This window comes from Carassius auratus, chromosome 20 (assembly GCF_003368295.1).
Source record: "Carassius auratus strain Wakin chromosome 20, ASM336829v1, whole genome shotgun sequence".
In the NCBI taxonomy this organism is placed as follows: Eukaryota; Metazoa; Chordata; class Actinopteri; order Cypriniformes; family Cyprinidae; genus Carassius; species Carassius auratus.
In genome coordinates this window covers 20,772,136-20,789,862 of record NC_039262.1, presented here as the reverse complement: position 1 = coordinate 20,789,862, position 17,727 = coordinate 20,772,136, and the positions used below count along the sequence as shown (strand labels likewise).

Below are 17,727 nucleotides of genomic sequence, written 5' to 3'. Positions count from 1 at the left end.
AAGGCTCTTCTTGTCGTGGCCCTTAAAGCGATAGTTCACTCAATAATGAAACTTCTGTCATCATTTATTCACTTTCCATTTTTTTGTCTGCTGTGAAACCAGTAGCAGTGGATTGAATACTGTTACTGACCTTTCAACAAATCAGTTGAGCGAACATAATGTCAGTTAATATTTCTGGTGAAATGGTTTATGATGTGTCCGTGCTACTTTCCACTCACCTTCATGTTTGTTTCAAATACAATTTTTTTTTCTTCCCCTGTTTTTTTTTTTTTTGAGAAGTTTAACAGAATGTTCAAGCTGCTCTTTTTTCATGCAGAAAGGCGGCAGAAAGCACCTTCAGAAAGTAATTCATATGACTTTCATACTACATTCCAAGTCTTCTAAAGGCATACGATAGCTTTTGTTTGAAGAACGTATGACAGGATTTTCATTTTCAGTTGATGATTTTTCTCAGGGTGATGTTCTTCAGATCTTTTAGGGCAGTGGTTCTCAACCAGGGCACCAGGAGCCACTAGAGGGCGTCAGCACTATTCCAAAGGCCCCTTAAAATAGCTTAAATTGGTTTCAAATAAGCTCAGTTTGATCTAAAAACGGTTACAATTCTAGATGTAAATTGACATATTTTAATGTATCACGTTTTCTTACCTCCGCAATTGTCATTTCTGTTTTTCTTTATTTTTTCCCCCCTATTTTTTATTTTAAATTCACTCATTCATACAAGTTTTCAAGACTGTGGATAATGAGAGAAAAAAGGTTGAGAACCGCTGTTTTTTTCAGTTCTCCTAACCATTTCTGTAAGATATTTATCAGGGATGTAGATGTTGTATGAGCAAAACAAATGCTCAGAGAGCAGCATAAACTGCATGTTCTGCTGTCGAACATGCAGTTTATGCTGCTCTCTGAGCATTTGTTTTGCTCATACAACATCTACATCACTAATAAATATCTTACAGAAATGGGAAGTAATGTAATGTAAACAGGAGGAATGTAATCCAGTCGGGTTTATTTTCTCTGTGTTGTAATTTGGGTTTGTTTTTCACAGTTCCTCAGAGAGTGATACAGCACAGCTCACGGGTGGCTGCTCAGGGGCTCTTTCCGGTTATCAGACCCCTTCCTTTGAGTCCTGTGAGCAAGAGGACCACAGCCGTGAGGTAACTATATCCTGCTCCATCAGTGGTGTTGTTTATTCAACTGTTGAAATAGTTTTTTAGTAATTGAAAAAAAGAAAATAATTGAAAATAAAATATAAATATTAGATAAAAGAGAAATTGAGTTTGAAGTACAAAAAATAAATAAAATAAATATAAATATAAACAAAAATGAAAGTTAAATAGAGATATTAAAAATAATAAAAATGGCAAAAGCACATAAAACGAAAATTGAATTATAGAATATTAATAATTACTATAATAGTGAATAAATAATATTTTTCTTGCCTTTAATTCATATAATTCAATTCAATTTCAATTCAAGCTCCATATAAATGGGGCTTACATAATAAAATGCAAATGCAAAGCGGTTTAAAAGAAAACACAAAATGCATTTTGTCTTGTTAAAATATTTGTACATATTTTTTTGACATAAACCTTACAAAATTGTGTTAGATATGTGCTTAAAGTGAGAACTAATGTTAGAAAATTTCATTAAAAAAATTGTCTTTTTAAATGTATATGTCTGTTTTCCATGTTATTAAATTTACAGTGCATCTAATGCTTACTGAATAGTATGGAAATAATAAATAAAAAAAAATAATAATAATAAAAAAAAAAAAATATATATATATATATATATATATATATATATATATATATATATATATATATATATATTATATTATATATATATATATATATATATATATGTGTGTGTGTGTGTGTGTGTGTGTGTGTGTGTGTGTGTGTGTGTGTGTGTTATTGTGACTTTTTATCTCATAATTAAGACTTTTTTTAATAACATTTGCGTGATACAAACTCAAAGTTGTGAGTTATAAAGTCAAAAAGATAAAGTTTTTTTTATATATTCATTGGCAGTAACAGGCTTCCATAAAATAGTGCTCTTAGCAAATCTCAAACTGAATAATCATGTCCTATACTATATATATATATATATATATATATATATATATATATATATATATATATATATATATATATATATATATATATATATATATATATATATATATAATATTATATTATATTATATTATATTTCAAATTGTAATATCAGCCATTGATTGATTACCTGCCATAACATAACACACCATATATACCCTGAATACACAGCGAGTTTATTGAAGAATAGCATCTGTGTAACTTTAATAATGATTGGCCTCTTAACAGATCAGCCCTGGGCGACTATCTGACACGGGGTAAAAACAGCCTGCTCTCTGACTCTCCTCCACCCAGCGATGATCAGGAGGAGGACCACACGTACAGCAGCTCGCAGTCCCTAAATACAACGGGGGACATTTCTTCCTCCACTCAGGGTTCCCTCTCTGTCTACAGCCCCGGTCAGGAGGTGACACTCACTGAGGTCAAGGAGGAGCAAAAAGACTTCCCGCTGGACGCCACACCACCTCCTTCCCAGCTGCTCCAGCGCAGAAGACTGCTGTGGACCAAAGGTCACCTGCGGACCCCCGGCGACACGCTTCCCCTGAAGAAGAGACGGGCGGAAAAACTCCTGGTCAAAGAGGAGGAGGACGAGGAGATGAAGGAGGCGGCGGGGTCGTTGCTTCACCTGGCCGGCGTGCACTCCGGCGTGAATAAAAACACTCTGCGTACATGCAAGAAAGAGCTGAAAGAGGAAGCCGATGATTAGTAATGAACGAAAATCCCGTTAACACAGATCTAAATACTTCTGTTCCAGGATATCAGGTGAATTCTAGTCAGTTGTTGCAATATCAATAAAATCACTGTTGTCCCTTGTCAAATCTGATTTCCAGGGTGAAAGATTCTCATGTTCATGTTGTTTTGTGTGAATGTGTGTGTGTGTGTGTGTGTGTGTGTGTGTGTGAAGAGGGAGAAAAGCCATAGTAAAATTTGGGTCATTTGAGTGAAAATGTTTTTTCTTTTAATTCCTCAAGCCTACCGAACAATTGAGATGAACTAATTATGTTGTAGCAATCCTTCTAGTTCACATCAGAAAGCTGCTCTCAAGTGTGCCAAAGATATGAAACCTGTTGATGAAAGTGCAGCTAATACATGCACACTTGTTAAGACCAATAATTGGTTCAAAAAATAGTGATACCAACCTATATTACAAAATAACATCCGATGAATATCTGGGTCAGTGACGTGACGCTCAGTTGTCTTTGTCTGGGTTTATTGATTGATTTAAAAATACGTAGTTCATACATACAGAGGTTTTTTTGTGATGGGCATGGTTTAATTTCTGAATTAATAGTGGCAGTTTTTGAGGCATACAGTTAAAAATGTCTGTTTGATACAGCTGTACTCATTAAAAGTAATATGGCATTACATTTTATTCCTTTAAAAATAATAGTATTTTATTAAAGTCATATTATAATAATGTTATAATATCTATTTTTGGTCTGCAAAAATGCAACAACATCAAACTCATATGATTGTGTCTATGAGACTTAAAGATGATTTGCCAAATTATGACACGTTCCATTAAAAAAAAAAATCATAATTTGGAAAACGTTTTTTCAGAGACTACATTTTTTTTGAGGTGTAAGGAAAATATTTGTGTAATTAACGGTGACACCACATGATGTCAAGAAATAAGTCAGTGACCCATTTATTTATTAAGCAGTAAATGTTTCGTATAAAATGGCCTGTGTCCAGTGGATAACAAACGTAAAGGTCAAATGCAATATTCCAGTTCTCTCTTACATGCCTGGTATTTAAAACATTTCTGCAGTTAGGTCTTATTTGAAGCACACTAAAACTAATCTAATGAAGCAATGTGTCACAAATGCCTATTGTGTTGCCAAATGTTGGTGTTTTTTAAGATTCTTTAAAAAAAAATGTAATCTTCATCACAATCCAAGCAATTTGTCCTGTCAGGATAACACTGTAAAAAGTTACTCCCACCGAAGGCAGTTTTTGCCTGTTTTTCAGTTATATTGCATGGGTGCTTGTACATAAGAAAGAAGTATTTTCTTTTCTAAATGAAAGATCGTGTAAGATAGATATTTAGCATGAGGCATGGCTTATTTTCTTACAAGAAAACAGAGAGGCTTCTCTAAAAGCGTAGGTTTCTTTCTTTACTCTCTCTTTTTTTAAAGCTGTATTTCTCTTCTGCGGCAGACAACTCTTCCAAAGGAAGAGACTTCACGGAAACCCATTAATGAACAGATCTGCCTTGTATTGAATATCAGGTGAAACTGATTTTGCCTTTTTCGTGGTCCTCTGTTTGGTGGTCCTTTTCAATTCATCGATGTAAGTGTTCAAATGTTGTTAATAATCAGTGTTGGATGACCCATCACTCTGTACACCCTTTAAGGTTGTGCCTGCCTTTAGTTGATGTGCTTGGATGTGTCTTCAGTTCTTTTGTACCGGTTCCATACTCGGTCATTTTCATTGTGCAGTCTGCAGCATTGATATCATAAATTGTACTGAAATAGTTTGACAAGGAATTAGAATTGGCTTTTGGATAATCCCTTATTGGCGCGATACTTCGCTATTGACCTTGGCTTGTCCGTTTCCTTTATTTTTTGCTTCCAACCCTCGAAATCTGTGCATCTGAATGTCCAAGTGTGCACGGGGGTCCTACAGTCATCTTAAAAGGAATAGTTCACTCTAAAATAAAAATGTAGATTAGTTTGCTGCTTCTTTTGAACAGATTTAAAGAAATTGAGCATCGCACCTCAATGGATCCTCTGCAGTGAATGGGTGCCGTCAGAATGAGAGTCTGAACAACATCACAATAATCCACATCCCCTCCAGTCCATCAATTAACATCTTGTGAAGTGAAAAGCTGTGTTTGTGAAGAAAAAAAAACTTTAAATAATGGCACATATTTCTCTCCTGATTCAGACAAGAGGAGTTTTTCACTGGAGAAAGCAATATTATGGATTGAGGACTCATATGAAATTATTTGCTTATACAAACATGCACATTTTCACTTCACAAGACATTAATTGATCGACTGGAGTCATGTTGTGGATTACTGTGATGTTTTTATCCTCTGTTTGGACTCTCAATCTGACGGCACCCATTCACTGCAGAGGAGCCAGTGGTGAGAAAGTGATGTAATGCCACATTTTTCCAAATCTTTTCAACAAACAAACTCATTTACATCTTGGATGGCCTGAAGGTGAATAAGTTGTCCATGAATTTTCATTTTTTTGGTGAACTGTTCTTTTAACATTGTTTTGAAAGCTGCTAGTGGACATCGGTCAGCATCATTCAGATATTTGCTACGCAGCATCTATCACAATGTTTACACTCCACTTGCGCTTTATGTATGAATCGCTTTCTGAATGTCATGTGTCCCCCAGGGGGAGCTGAGCACAGATATATTAAACATTTCAGCACTTTTTTCAATAGTAAGATAGGACTGCTTGTCTTCGGCAGGGGGTCTAGTGATGGAGCGGCACTGTATGTGTGAGTACGATGTGAAATTAGAGACGTACAGTGGGATCTTTATTTCATCCACATATAGGCAATAAGCTGCTGCTATGCTGTTTTGCTTGAAAGTGATTCCAGTCCCAAAATATGCCATTTGTTTTGTGTGCCCAAAGCATCTGATTTAATGGCTAAGATTCATACAAATCCATATAAGACAAAAGGGGGAGAAAAGTATGCATGAATTGTTTATTGGAAAACATTCACTGCCTCTGAAATTATGTGTGAAGTAATATAAGGGTTTTGTCAGTGTTGATGATGTTTGTTTTTGCCAAATATGTTTTCGTCCTTGTACTTGCGTATGATTTTTAGAGCACAGTGGAATAATGATGAATATGTATTTGACCAGGTCTATTTTCAATACACTCAGATGCCAATGCTGTACGAGTATAAAGCTGTCTATTTCCTTGGTGTGCAATCATATTGCCAAAGAACAAGATCAAACTATTTCATCAATACTTGTAAATAACCACGTCGTCTGTATGACAATAAATGTCACATCATGTTGTTACTTTTTCACATATTTCTCCTGAAACTTCAAATAATGTTTATGTAATGTATTGTCTTCCAGTTGCAATAATAAAAATATCAGAGTTTTAAATGACGAGTTGTTTTCATTTATTTATTTTCAGTGGTAATTCAGCTGGTAGCAAAATGTATATTATATCATATTACATTATTATTATTTTTATTTATTTATTTTTTTTGCTAACATTCTGGCAAGGTTGTCTTGATATTATATATCATCACTTTTATAGAAAATTCATAACTAAAGGCAATACAGGCTCAATCAGCAGCCACCAGCTCACTTTAGCCCATCTCTGTTGCTATGCAACTCCAGGAGCCATAAGCAAGCAATCTGTGCTTGATACATTTTATTAGTCTTTGTGTTGAGTCTTTATGAGTAAAACACTACAGGTGTATTTTATACCTTTAATACATTTCATTTTGAGTGCCTTTTCTTGCTTGAAAGACAGGCCTAAAATTTCAGAGAGAACAATGCATAGAGAGTGTTTCATTTTAGATTAAGTGAAATGAAAGTGAGTGAAATTCTTTTAAAGAGAATTTGGCATTATATTACTTGAACGTCTGTATATCCTCTGTAGTGAATGGGTGCCGTCAGAATGAGAGTCCAAAAAGTTGATAAAGCCATCACAATGATGCACAAGTAATCCACACCACTCAAGTTCATCAATTAATGTCTTGTGAATTAAATATCAAAGAAACAAAATCCTCTATCCATAAAATTGCTTTCTCCAGTGAAAAGGGGACTTGCCTGAAATATGCATACAAGCAAAACTAATATATATATATATATATATATATATATATATATATATATATATATATATATATATATACACACACACACACAATTATATAATTTATTTGGATCATAATCATAATAATATACATAATTTGGGTGTCATCAGTTTATATGAATTTCATTCACTTATATTTCACAGAATCGTAAGTAAACACTAAAGTTTTCATTTTTGGGTGAACTACTCCTTTAATACATTCCGTGATGTTGACACTCCATTGCCATACTTCTGGCAAACATGAACTCTAAATTTCTATTTATCTTCTACAACCAGATTTGCATTCAAGTGGCACAGAAGCTTCACCTAATGTGTGATTTAATTTAGGTGTTTAACGCTTCTCAGAGGAGGCATAAATGCATAGCATAAACTGCCTTTGATACAAAGGTCTGACGTGGGTCCAAGCTACATAATTTAGTCTGTATTTATGCGGCATAGTATCTTTACACTGAATTTTGAGCCTTAAGGCTTCTGTGTAAAGGCACCTAAAACCTGAAGAAAAGATCTGAATTTAGACAATCCACTCTTTAACTTTCTAATGAGGTAGGCTAGTAACTCACTTCCCTGTAGGAGTAAACGTCTTTAAATATCTATCTCCAAGAATGTTGACACTGTTAGTTAAAACACAAGAAAAATAATGATTAAAATACATTTTAAGATAAGAACTAGTAGTTTCTTATGGAGTGGTACACATCGCTCTCTTGTGGTGAACAACATGATAACTCCTTCAGGCTTGTATTATCCAATGAAGGACTAGCTATACATTTCACCATAGCTTGCTTTAATCATTTATCTTGTGTTAATTGTGCAATTTAAGCATAACCCTGAGGCAAACTCTGATGTTATGAGAGAGCGACTCCTGAGAGTTTAAATTCGTTTTTAAAAACATAAAGCTTAAAGATATATCGGCTGGATTTGTTACAGCTTCCATAGCGAAGGGCTGATCCAGGATCTGCTGACTAACCCCGTCGCGTTCGATGTAAGACCGCGTCAAACTCTCGCGATACTTCGTACAGCGCCCGCTTGACCCTGCCCTGTGTCTCGCGCAGCTCCGTATATAAAGGCGGAGGACCGGAGAAGACGGACGGCTGGGGAGCGGCAGCCCTGGGACTGTGAATAAGACCGTAAACCGCTGTGTTTTTATTTCCAGAAACTTTAATCGGCAACTTTTTAAACGTTTTAGGTGTTTCTGTGCTTTTTTTTAATGGTTTTTGGGGTTCTTGCTTGATAGTCGCGGTGTGTTTGTTTCCGCTCATAATGGCGAGCTCGGCTAACTCGAACCAAGTGGTAAGGATCAGAAAACGCCTTCATACTCCTAATCACACACGTGTCCAAGCATTGTAGTTAGACGCAGCGCATTTAAACCAAACCCACACTTGGCATTTTCAATAATAAAACATATTAGGCACACGTACACACACAATCTGATCCATCTGAGCTCTTTGTAGGGAAGTGTGTGTGTGAGTGTTTGCTGATGGGGAGAAAACAGTGGCTCTGATCCATTGCAGTAAGCTTTATTATGTGTTGGAAAAAGCGCATTAAAGTGCTAAACTAACACGGACTTTGGTACATTGTTACGTATAAAAAGCTGTGTTTGATGCGGAAAATAAAACGTTTGCTCGCATTCTTCGTGTAGTTAACTCGATATATTAGAGTCTGTTACTAAAGCACCCTTGGAGTCTAAAATTACACAAACAAATTCAACAGATCTGCGTTTATTTAAAAAAAAAAAGCCGAGTCGTGTTGTTCGTTGCCCCGCGTTACAACTAAAGCCTTTCTAAGCTACGTTACATCACAACAATCTCATTTTAACGAATTGTAACGTTACACGACCCCCAATGTTACCGAGTCCCCTGCATATAAACCCCAACACGACCCGATTTTCACAATAAAGCCCGTTCACGGAAGCCTGAGCACTACAGTGTTTCACCATAGCTACCGTCTGCGTCTCTCTCCGCCTCTGACCTTCCTTCTCTCAGACGCCCGGTTTTATACAGCCATACCGGGGCTCTAATATAGTCGGCCCGGGATGGGAAGGTGCTACTCGGCGCTACGTCACCGGCTCTGCATATAAACACCAGACCGCGCTTTAAATAGTGAGCCGACGGACAGGACGCGACGCAGACCGCGAGCCCGCTGCCTGTTTTCATTTTTAGAGAAGCTGTTTATTAGTGGCGCCATAGCGATGTGGTTTCTGGGTAGAGAAAGACGTTTGCTTTCTCATTCCGGAAGTGCGTGTGTTTTGAATATCGTTTCATTTTGGCCGTGCTGCACGCGCTGTTTATGTACAAAGCAGCCATTATGGACGCGTTACATGAACGCTGTGTGTCTATTTTTTGCTTTGACTTCGACCCGGTTACCAAATGGTGATTGGGGAGTCAGACTCAATGAGATCGGTTCTTTTGAACGGTTCAGTTTCAGAGAGCTGGCTGAAAAACAATCCAGTATTTTTGCGTAATTACGTCATCCCCGATGTTCCGTCAAAGCACTGACGTGTGTTTTTACTCTCCACATCTAGGCACACATTCGATGTTTACTGCTTTATGTTTTGTCCCGGTTCAGTTTGTTGCAGACATGATTCCACTAAATAACAAAGTGTGTCAGAAACCAAATATATTTATGTATTTAAAAATATATTAGTAATTTACATACAATACAAAAAGTAATCTGTGTTTGCCTGAAAAAGATTTAAACCGTAAATGTTTTTGATAGTTGTCATGAAGCCAAACTGTGAACATAATTGCATTTTATTTTTTAACAACTTCTGTTATGAGACCATTAAAATTAAAATTTTTCCTTATTTGTCAAATTCGCAGTTCAATCCAAATCATCTTAATCATTGTTTCTTGGCTCATCATGAATCAAATTGCCAAGAAATGCTTTGTTCAATACGTTACAGTATTATAGTAATACAGTTTTATTTTAGTCCACTTTGTAAACCAATTATATGAATTGATATTCTGGACCAATTGTTAATTCATTACATTGATTTGTAATATTTTGTAATTCGTTAGTAAGAAGTTATTTCAGTATGTTTGCTTTCATTGTAGCCTAAAGTGTACAGAGCAGTGATGGAGGATGTCATCAGTGAAGTCCGAGAGCTTTTCCTTGATGAAGGAGTGGATGAACAGGTGCTGATGGAGCTGAAAACGGTAAGATGTTTGATGTTACGATGAATACTAATCTGCTGCATGGATCGATGGTTTATTCAGACCTGCATTTTGCTGCTCTTCTGTTTCTGAGCAGCTGTGGGAGAATAAGCTGATGCAGTCCAAGGCGGTGGACGGTTTTCATACGGCGGAGCAGCAGGCTCTGCAAGCTCAACAGCAGCAAGCCCAACAAGCTCAGCAAACGCAACCACAGACCCAACCACAGCAAGTCCTCCTGCCTTCAGTGCAGCAGCGTGAGGCCTGCTCCGGACATGCACGTGTTCTTAGTAATGAAATAAGATCCAGTAAATATCTAATAGTCAGCTGTTTGTGTGTCTCTTCTCAGCTACTCCGCAGCAGGTCATTGTTCAGGATCCCAAGATTTTCCAGCACATGGGCAGCGCTGGAATGGTGAGTGTCGAGTTCTTCTAATTCACGTGTTAGTGTTTGGAATTTTGAAGTAAATGTTTTTTGGTTTGATTCATGCATTTTAATAAAATTTGTTACTGTTGCACTTTGACTTGATTTAAGGTTTGAAGTTCAGAGTTCAAATAAACTGAAAATTGTGAGCTCTGCTGTTTCCGTTTGCTTGGGTTAAGGGCGTTGTTTGTCTGCTGCTTTAAATGCTCAAGCTCTTTAAAGCAGGATTGACTCTGATTGGCTGTTGGGGTGTTTATCATTAATGAGCTGAAGTCATTCTGAAAGTGATTCCATTGATATTTATTGTTCCTCAATGGCATTATAGCAGTTTTTAAATTTAGAATGATTTTTTTTTTAATACAATGTTGTTGTCATTGGTGTGAACGGCCTGTAGAGTTGACTCCATCACTTGTTCATTTTTCCAACTTTGATGCAAATCTGAACATGCCAGCATCATCCCCCAACAGTCACAGTTACTCACGAAGCAGAAATGTCCCACTGACAGTGAATGACTGGCGTGGTTTGGTTGTAGTTCTCTGTACATGTGAATACTCTGTAGGATCAGCATTAATGCCAGCAGGAGAACAGATGAGTGGAGTCTTCCTAGAAAACGGTTTAGACAAAGCTGGCGACTTCAAATTAGATTACAGAGCAGATTCCAGTGAGGATATTGTGCTCGCTGCCTCTCTACCTGATCATTAATGTATGCGTGTTAAATTAAATTAAATTCTTGTTTCAATCTTTTGTTTCACTAGAGTACAGCAACAACTTTGGCTTTACCCGCAGGTGTCGGACAGTTTATCACTCATCAAGGTAAGACATTAAAATCTTAAGTGGTTCTCAACCATTGGGCCTCAAGATGACTATAAAATAACTTGAATGCATATCAAATTCTTTTTCACTTCCATAATTGAATCACAATTGTCTTCCAATGATTCTAATGGATTCACAAGTTTCAAAATCGGTGTTCTAAAGCAGTGGTTTCCCGTGTCCCCCTGCTCCGCACACGCTCTGCTCTCTCACCCGATTCAGATAATCAGCTCCATCAATGAACTGTGTTCCAGTAATACACTTATGTGACATTACTGTCGGATTCAATGTACTCAGCACAGCATCGTCTTTAAGTTTCTACCTTTCTGAAAATCCTGCATCAAATTGTTTCTTGTTTTAAATCTAATCTGCAGTAAAATGAAGTGAACAAAGGAATCTTACTGATGCGGTCTGTATCTTTAAGATTAAAGTTATTCAAATAAAGTGTATTGTCTGGTTTCTGCATAGAGCTGCATTTGCCGCTCTTCATTTTTCTGTGTGAAGTGGTGGGCGGGGCTAAAAAGGCAGTGATGTAGAAGCAGTTGTTGATCACCTTCTGCGGAGGCAGTGTTTAGCCACACTATTACGTCAATCATAGAGTAGAACATTCCACAAACTGTCGTTTTGGCAGACTGCCAAAGTTTTGAGTTCTGAAACTTGCGGGATATTTTTTATAGTACAATGACCTCTTACAGAATGTCAAGATCAAGGGAATTGTTTTCTTAGTTCATGACCTCTTTAAAGCATGCAATCTATAATCAGACCAAAGTTATTTTTGACCATAACTCTTGGTTTGTGAGGTTGCTTTGGAAAAGTGTCTGGATGACAAATTTATTAATAAAGTACCGTATTTCCTCAACAAAAAAAAAACCGGTAGTCAAATAAACTCCGGGCCTCTTATAGTGGCCAGGGGCGTGGTCAACACGGACAAATAAAGGCCAGGGGGAAATGTGTGTGGATAATCAGCAGAGCAAGATAACGAACGTACACGCCCACTGCCGGAGCATTTCTCGAGTCAGGAACCAGTCGGATTCGAGAACATAGGATCTGATGATACTGCGGTCCGTAACTTTGTTTGTGTTCAAAATGTAGAAAAATGTATATAAATGTATAATGTATATAGGGTGCACCTATAACAAGTGTTTATATTCTGACTATTTTAGATTGCTTTGGGGGTACCGCAGCGGAGTAACCCAGTACCTTTGTGATGCTTCATAGACGTAAACCGAGAGAAGTAGTTCCGGCTACGATGTTCTTCCGCAAGACGCAAGCAGTTCTGTTTATTAACCGCTAGAGCGTCAAATTTACCAACTGCAGCTTTAAAACGGTTTATTTAAAACAATTACTTATCAAACGGATTGAATTAGAAATAAAGGCCTGCCTCTAATAAAAGCCTGCTTCAAATAAAAGAGTTACATTATGCATTTCAGGTAAATAAGGTTCAGGTTTTTATTTGAGCAATTACGGTAGTTCAAAATAGTGGTCGACCGAAATTAAAGTTTTACTTGTGTTTTTTTTTTTTGACTACTGATATCTTGGAAAGCATGGGTGATGATAGCCAATAGAAAGTATATATATATATATATATATATATATATATAATTTTTTTTTTTTTTTTTTTGTAATTTAAGACCATGTAATATGAAGGTGGGCAAATGCGTAAAGCGCATCATAATTTGAAAACAAGTTTGTAGCATTAAAGCGGACTGACCATCACACAGAGAACACACTATCATGCAGATCACATACACAATTCACAAGATCCCACAATTGGATTTTGCAAGGTTTGTGAAATTTTAAATGTTCATTTGTCATTCAGATTTGTTTAAATTATATAAACGCATGTTTGCTTATAATACTTTGTTATAATACTTTTTGTCTACATGAATTCCTTTTTGTTTTAACGATTATTAGACTTCTATCTGTATTAGACCGTAAACAAGGAGAATGTGAGTTCTCAGTGCAGTCAAAATAAGTCACCTCGAATAAATTGGCCGAGCAGAAATATTTATCGGCAGATGCTGATATAAAGAAAAAAAAGCCAAATATCGGCCGATATATCGGCCTTGGTGATATATCGGTTGACCTAGTTCAAATCAGGGATATCATTGTGATTCTCTTTGATCCACCCCTTAACATGCATCATTATTGTGAAAGCTTTGTTTAATAAGCTAATAATTTTAACTGGCCAGCAGCCTTTCACTCGCATTAATCATCCATTTCGTTTGCAACGTCCTCTTTCTACAATCCAATAAATTCCTGGTAGACTCAAGTTCTGTCATCTCTCTTTTGTGTTGTTCACAGTTTACATTTTTCACAACTTTCTGCATGTTAACACAAGTGTGAATGCCTTTTAAAAAAGCCCATCTCTCTGTGTGTTCAGGTCAGATCCTGCAGGTGGTCAGAGCTTCTAATGGAGCTCAATACCTCATTCAGCCCCAGCAGCAAATGTTGTTGCAGCAGCAGGTCCTGCCACAGATGCAGCCTGGAGCTGTGCAGGCTCCCGTCATACAGCAGGTCAGTGCTTCATACTTCACAGAACACACAACAGTGACACGTTTGTTCTAGTTCTGTCACTGCAGGGTGTGTTTTGACTACGTCTATGCACTTGATGAGTGGGACTTGTTTCCCGAGTCAGCAGAGGTCCTCATCATAGACAACCAATGCAAGAAGTCTGTCGGATCATGTCTGGTTTAAAATGCAATATCAGAACTGATGGAGGATGGTTTTACTGGAAAATATCTGATGGAAGTAGAGCAGGTTTTACTATTGCAGGGTTACTCCAGTGGATAACATTTAGTGTAATTAGCTATGTCTATTTTTACTTTTTTTTTTTTTTTTTTTTTTTGTTGCATAGATTTAATTACCATGCAAGTAAATAATATATAATATACTTGTGTGGTAAAGTGATTTTACCTTTTTACCTACATAAAGAGAGCCATGTCATGAGTCAGAATGTGTCACAGGTAGTTTTTTCACAAACTGAGCTAAGTGCTAATATATTTAAGTTGAAAATATTGTCATACAAAAAACACCATGGTGCATTTATCGTATAAAATGTAAAACTGCCCTAATGTTGAAAAAAACATTTTAAATGGATAATACTTTTACCAGTGGTAAAGTAAATTTAAGTAGTATTGTTCCAGTAAATCTATTACTATTTTCACCATATGTAGTATGGAAACTTACCATTATCCAATTACCAGGTTTTTACTGTAGCTTATTTTTATTTTTTTTTGGTGAGGAGTCAACTGATCTGTGTATGAGAACCGAAGTGCAGTGAATGTGTGTTTCTCTTCATGTAGGTGTTGACTCCTCTTCAGGGAGGTCTTTCCCAGGGGACCGGAGTCATCATCCAGCCGCAGCAGATTGTCCTCACAGGAAATAAAGTACAGCAGAACACTCAGGTCAGCAGAACTCCTGACCTCAAGCATAAAATACACCTCTCCGATACTGAAAAATGCATGAGGCTTGCGTGTATTGAGGGGAGTTGCATGTCTTTAGGTCATGCAGGCAGCGGCGATGGCTGTGCAGCCGGAGCAGGGAGCTGCTCAACCGCAGACACAGCCTCAAGCACAGGCACCGCAACAACAGCCACAGCAGACACAGGCCTCGCAGCAACCTCCCATGGTGCTCCAGGTGGACGGTGCAGGAGACACGTCCTCAGAGGAGGACGAAGAGGAGGAGGACGAGTATGACGAGGACGAGGATGAAGACAAGGAGAAAGATGGTGCAGAAGATGGTCAAGTGGAGGAGGTACTCTTTGGATGGTGCTATTGTTAATTAAAATCCATTAAATGTGTAATTTGATAAAAGGAGTATCTAAAATTCAAAACTGATTGAAGATGAATAAAGATATATAAAGGTATATAAATGATATTTATGTGCTGGACAGTGTCTAGTTTGGTCCAATCATAGACTTGTCAAATAGACAAACTGTCTTTTAATTTAGGAGCCATTGAACAGTGGAGATGACGTCAGTGATGAGGAAGATCAGGAGCTGTTCGACACTGAGAACGTGGTGGTTTGCCAGTATGACAAGGTTAGTATTGTCACTTGCGTTAACACATTTGTAAGTCTATATATACATGTTTATTCTGGATTGAAGGTTTTAAACCATGATAAACAGGGATTCTTTTTTTTTAATTTTTTTTTTTATTACGTTTCTCTTAAATGGGTGATAACTGGGTCTACATAGAATGTATAGATTCCCACAGTTTTATATATAAATGTGACCTGTGCTGGCAAAATGAGAATTTAAATTTTTTTATCTTCAAATTCCTTTTGAAGATAGTTTTACCAGAGTTGAGCCAAATACAGTTTGGGTTTTTAGCAAAAATAAGTTACATGAATTACAAAAATAAATAAAAACATGCTATAATTCAGCCATGATATTTTTTGCCATGAAAAAGCCACGGAAGCTGGAGTGGCATGCAAACAAACTATTAAACAGTCACAATCCATAACCTGCAAATTAAATGCAAAAATATTGAGTTTTTATTTAATGTTAAAGTGAAATTGGACATTTGTATGGGAAGTTTGTATTAGTTTACCATTACATAGAAATGTATTGAAAAGAATTATATTACTGTATGTGAAATCTGACATTGCATAAGGAAAAATTCATACTTAAAGAGAACAAAATGAATACATAAAAAATGGTGACATGTTAAACCTTTAGAAATGTAATGCAAACTTTTTTTTTTAGTTTTTATGGTCCATGAAATTAAATTCAGACGATGTCTTTTTCTTCAGATTCACAGAAGTAAGAACAAATGGAAATTTCACCTGAAAGACGGGATAATGAATCTGAACGGGAGGGATTACGTGTTCTCCAAAGCCATTGGAGATGCAGAGTGGTAGATGGTAAAGAACTGAACCCAGAACTGTCCACTCTTAAGGCAAGACACATCGAGACCTGAAACTGTACATTTCAGGAGATTCCCACTTCAGGGGCTGAAGAGTAACGTCCCAGTGCTACTGTGCTGTTTAAATGATAGCGGCATGAAAATAGCGTGTGCCATCCAAGAGATTTGTTTCTTTCTCCACCCCCCCCTCTTAAGATGGCCCTTTTACCTGTAGAGTTTCACAGGACCCATAACTTCTCTTTTAGAACAATGTTCTTGCCCCTCAGATGAATGAAACCAATTTCAGCGTCTGGCGCTATCTAAAGTTGACTGGTGTGTTAAGACGGCCAGTTTCTACTGCATCCACACGTGTTTGTTGGTAATTTCCGTAGCTAGGTCAGTAATCTGAATCCAGTGAATCGTCCAACACGAGGACCATTTCATCACCATTCGCCACCTTCCACTAACACTAAAACAAGCAACCAACAACTGTGTTCCCATAATTTCCTTCCGTAATTGCTATGTTTTTAGACCTTTGTATGTTGAACAGCAGAGATACCAATGAAAACCGGCAAATTTAGTGCAAAATTGTCGATCTCACGAAATTGTTGCCGTGTTTGTACGTCCGTCATGGATTTTTCTAACTGTACTCTGACTAAAGATCTGCTCTGACAGAGCTCGTGTTGTCCTGCGTGTTTGTGTGCAAGCTGTTGTGTTAGGTGTCAATGAAGTGCTCGGTCAGGCCACCCTTCATTCTTTACTTGCGGTCAGGCTTATTTTACACATTTCTAGTAGTTTGTATTTATTCCTGAAGCTCGGGCAGCGTTGATGAAACCGAACTGTGCTTTTATTGGAAGAAGTGCTCCTTTCAGAGGAGGAGTTCAGCACGTGATTCAGTGCACTGTGGAGCTTTGTTAGGGTGCTTTTATTTTTGTTTTATAGTATTTAGTCTGGCTTTTTAAGATGTGCCCTCATACAGTTTGCTGTGTTCGGTGTCTGTATGTTCAGCAGATGAAACTATCGATACATTTTGGTACGTTTGTTTGACGAAATGGCTTGGACTAGTGTTGGGGCTTTTTTTTCTCCTTGTTTGTGCCTTTCAGATTTAATTTAGGTATCAGGTCCTTTGTCTAAAGGGGGAGAGCCTTTAACAAATCCTACGAACTGTACATTTCGCTTTGCTTTTCTAATCGTGAGTAAAGAAAACTTCAGAACTACTGTGAGGGAACATGTTTATTCATATACTGTTTTAACAATCAAACTGCTCTGTCTCTGATTCTCATCTCTATGAAAGTTGTGTTATGTAAGTAGAGATCTTTAGTATCTTGTTGAAACATTGAGTTTTATTTTGCCTTTTCTGAACTTTATTAAAGCACTATTAAAATGGACTCTCATTCTTGAGCTACATTTGCCTTTTGCAACTTGCCATCTGAAAACTTATTCACATGTAGGTTTGTTCTTGTTCGGGGTGGATGCCTGAAATCGGTTGAAACTGACCTTTTAAGTGTCATGAAATGTTCTGCCTGTGAAACTACTTTCCCTTATTGTCATTTGTTGTGTGGGTTATTAAAGGGATAGTTCACCTA

General features: G+C 37.1%; 2 protein-coding genes across 5 annotated transcripts in view; both read left to right on the top strand.

Moving 5' to 3' along the window:
• LOC113121160 (forkhead box protein N3-like) overlaps nucleotides 1-6,194 on the top strand; it is a 39,314-nt gene extending 33,120 nt beyond the window's left edge. For all 3 annotated transcript variants that reach the window (XM_026291426.1, XM_026291427.1, XM_026291428.1), the window contains exons 5-6: nucleotides 1,043-1,151; nucleotides 2,342-6,194. In XM_026291426.1, the coding sequence (XP_026147211.1) occupies nucleotides 1,043-1,151; nucleotides 2,342-2,819 (587 nt within the window). In that variant the 3' untranslated portion in view covers nucleotides 2,820-6,194. The remainder of the gene's footprint in view (nucleotides 1-1,042; nucleotides 1,152-2,341) is intronic.
• A 1,765-nt stretch (nucleotides 6,195-7,959) lies between these two features.
• Nucleotides 7,960-17,530, top strand: LOC113121159 (transcription initiation factor IIA subunit 1-like). 2 transcript variants are annotated; one of them, XM_026291425.1, is made up of 11 exons: nucleotides 7,976-8,039; nucleotides 8,147-8,202; nucleotides 9,966-10,067; nucleotides 10,162-10,318; nucleotides 10,411-10,475; nucleotides 11,240-11,297; nucleotides 13,678-13,811; nucleotides 14,600-14,701; nucleotides 14,799-15,050; nucleotides 15,247-15,336; nucleotides 16,050-17,530. In XM_026291425.1, exons 2-11 carry the CDS (start codon nucleotides 8,173-8,175, stop codon nucleotides 16,155-16,157), a joined length of 1,098 nt encoding a protein of 365 aa, XP_026147210.1. In that variant the 5' UTR covers nucleotides 7,976-8,039; nucleotides 8,147-8,172; the 3' UTR covers nucleotides 16,158-17,530. The 2 variants fall into 2 exon arrangements, with proteins under 2 accessions (XP_026147209.1, XP_026147210.1); XM_026291424.1 differs by having other exon boundaries at nucleotides 7,960-8,202.
• The last annotated feature ends 197 nt before the right edge of the window (nucleotides 17,531-17,727 follow it).

What these genes read in the sequence shown, in the direction of transcription:
- LOC113121159 (XM_026291424.1), top strand. Translation starts at nt 8,173, where the DNA reads ATGGCGAGCTCGGCTAACTCGAACCAAGTG. An exon ending in CGGCTAACTCGAACCAAGTG is followed by an intron (nt 8,203 to 9,965) that starts GTAAGGATCAGA and finishes CTTTCATTGTAG; the next exon opens with CCTAAAGTGTACAGAGCAGT. An exon ending in ACAGTTTATCACTCATCAAG is followed by an intron (nt 11,298 to 13,677) that starts GTAAGACATTAA and finishes CTGTGTGTTCAG; the next exon opens with GTCAGATCCTGCAGGTGGTC.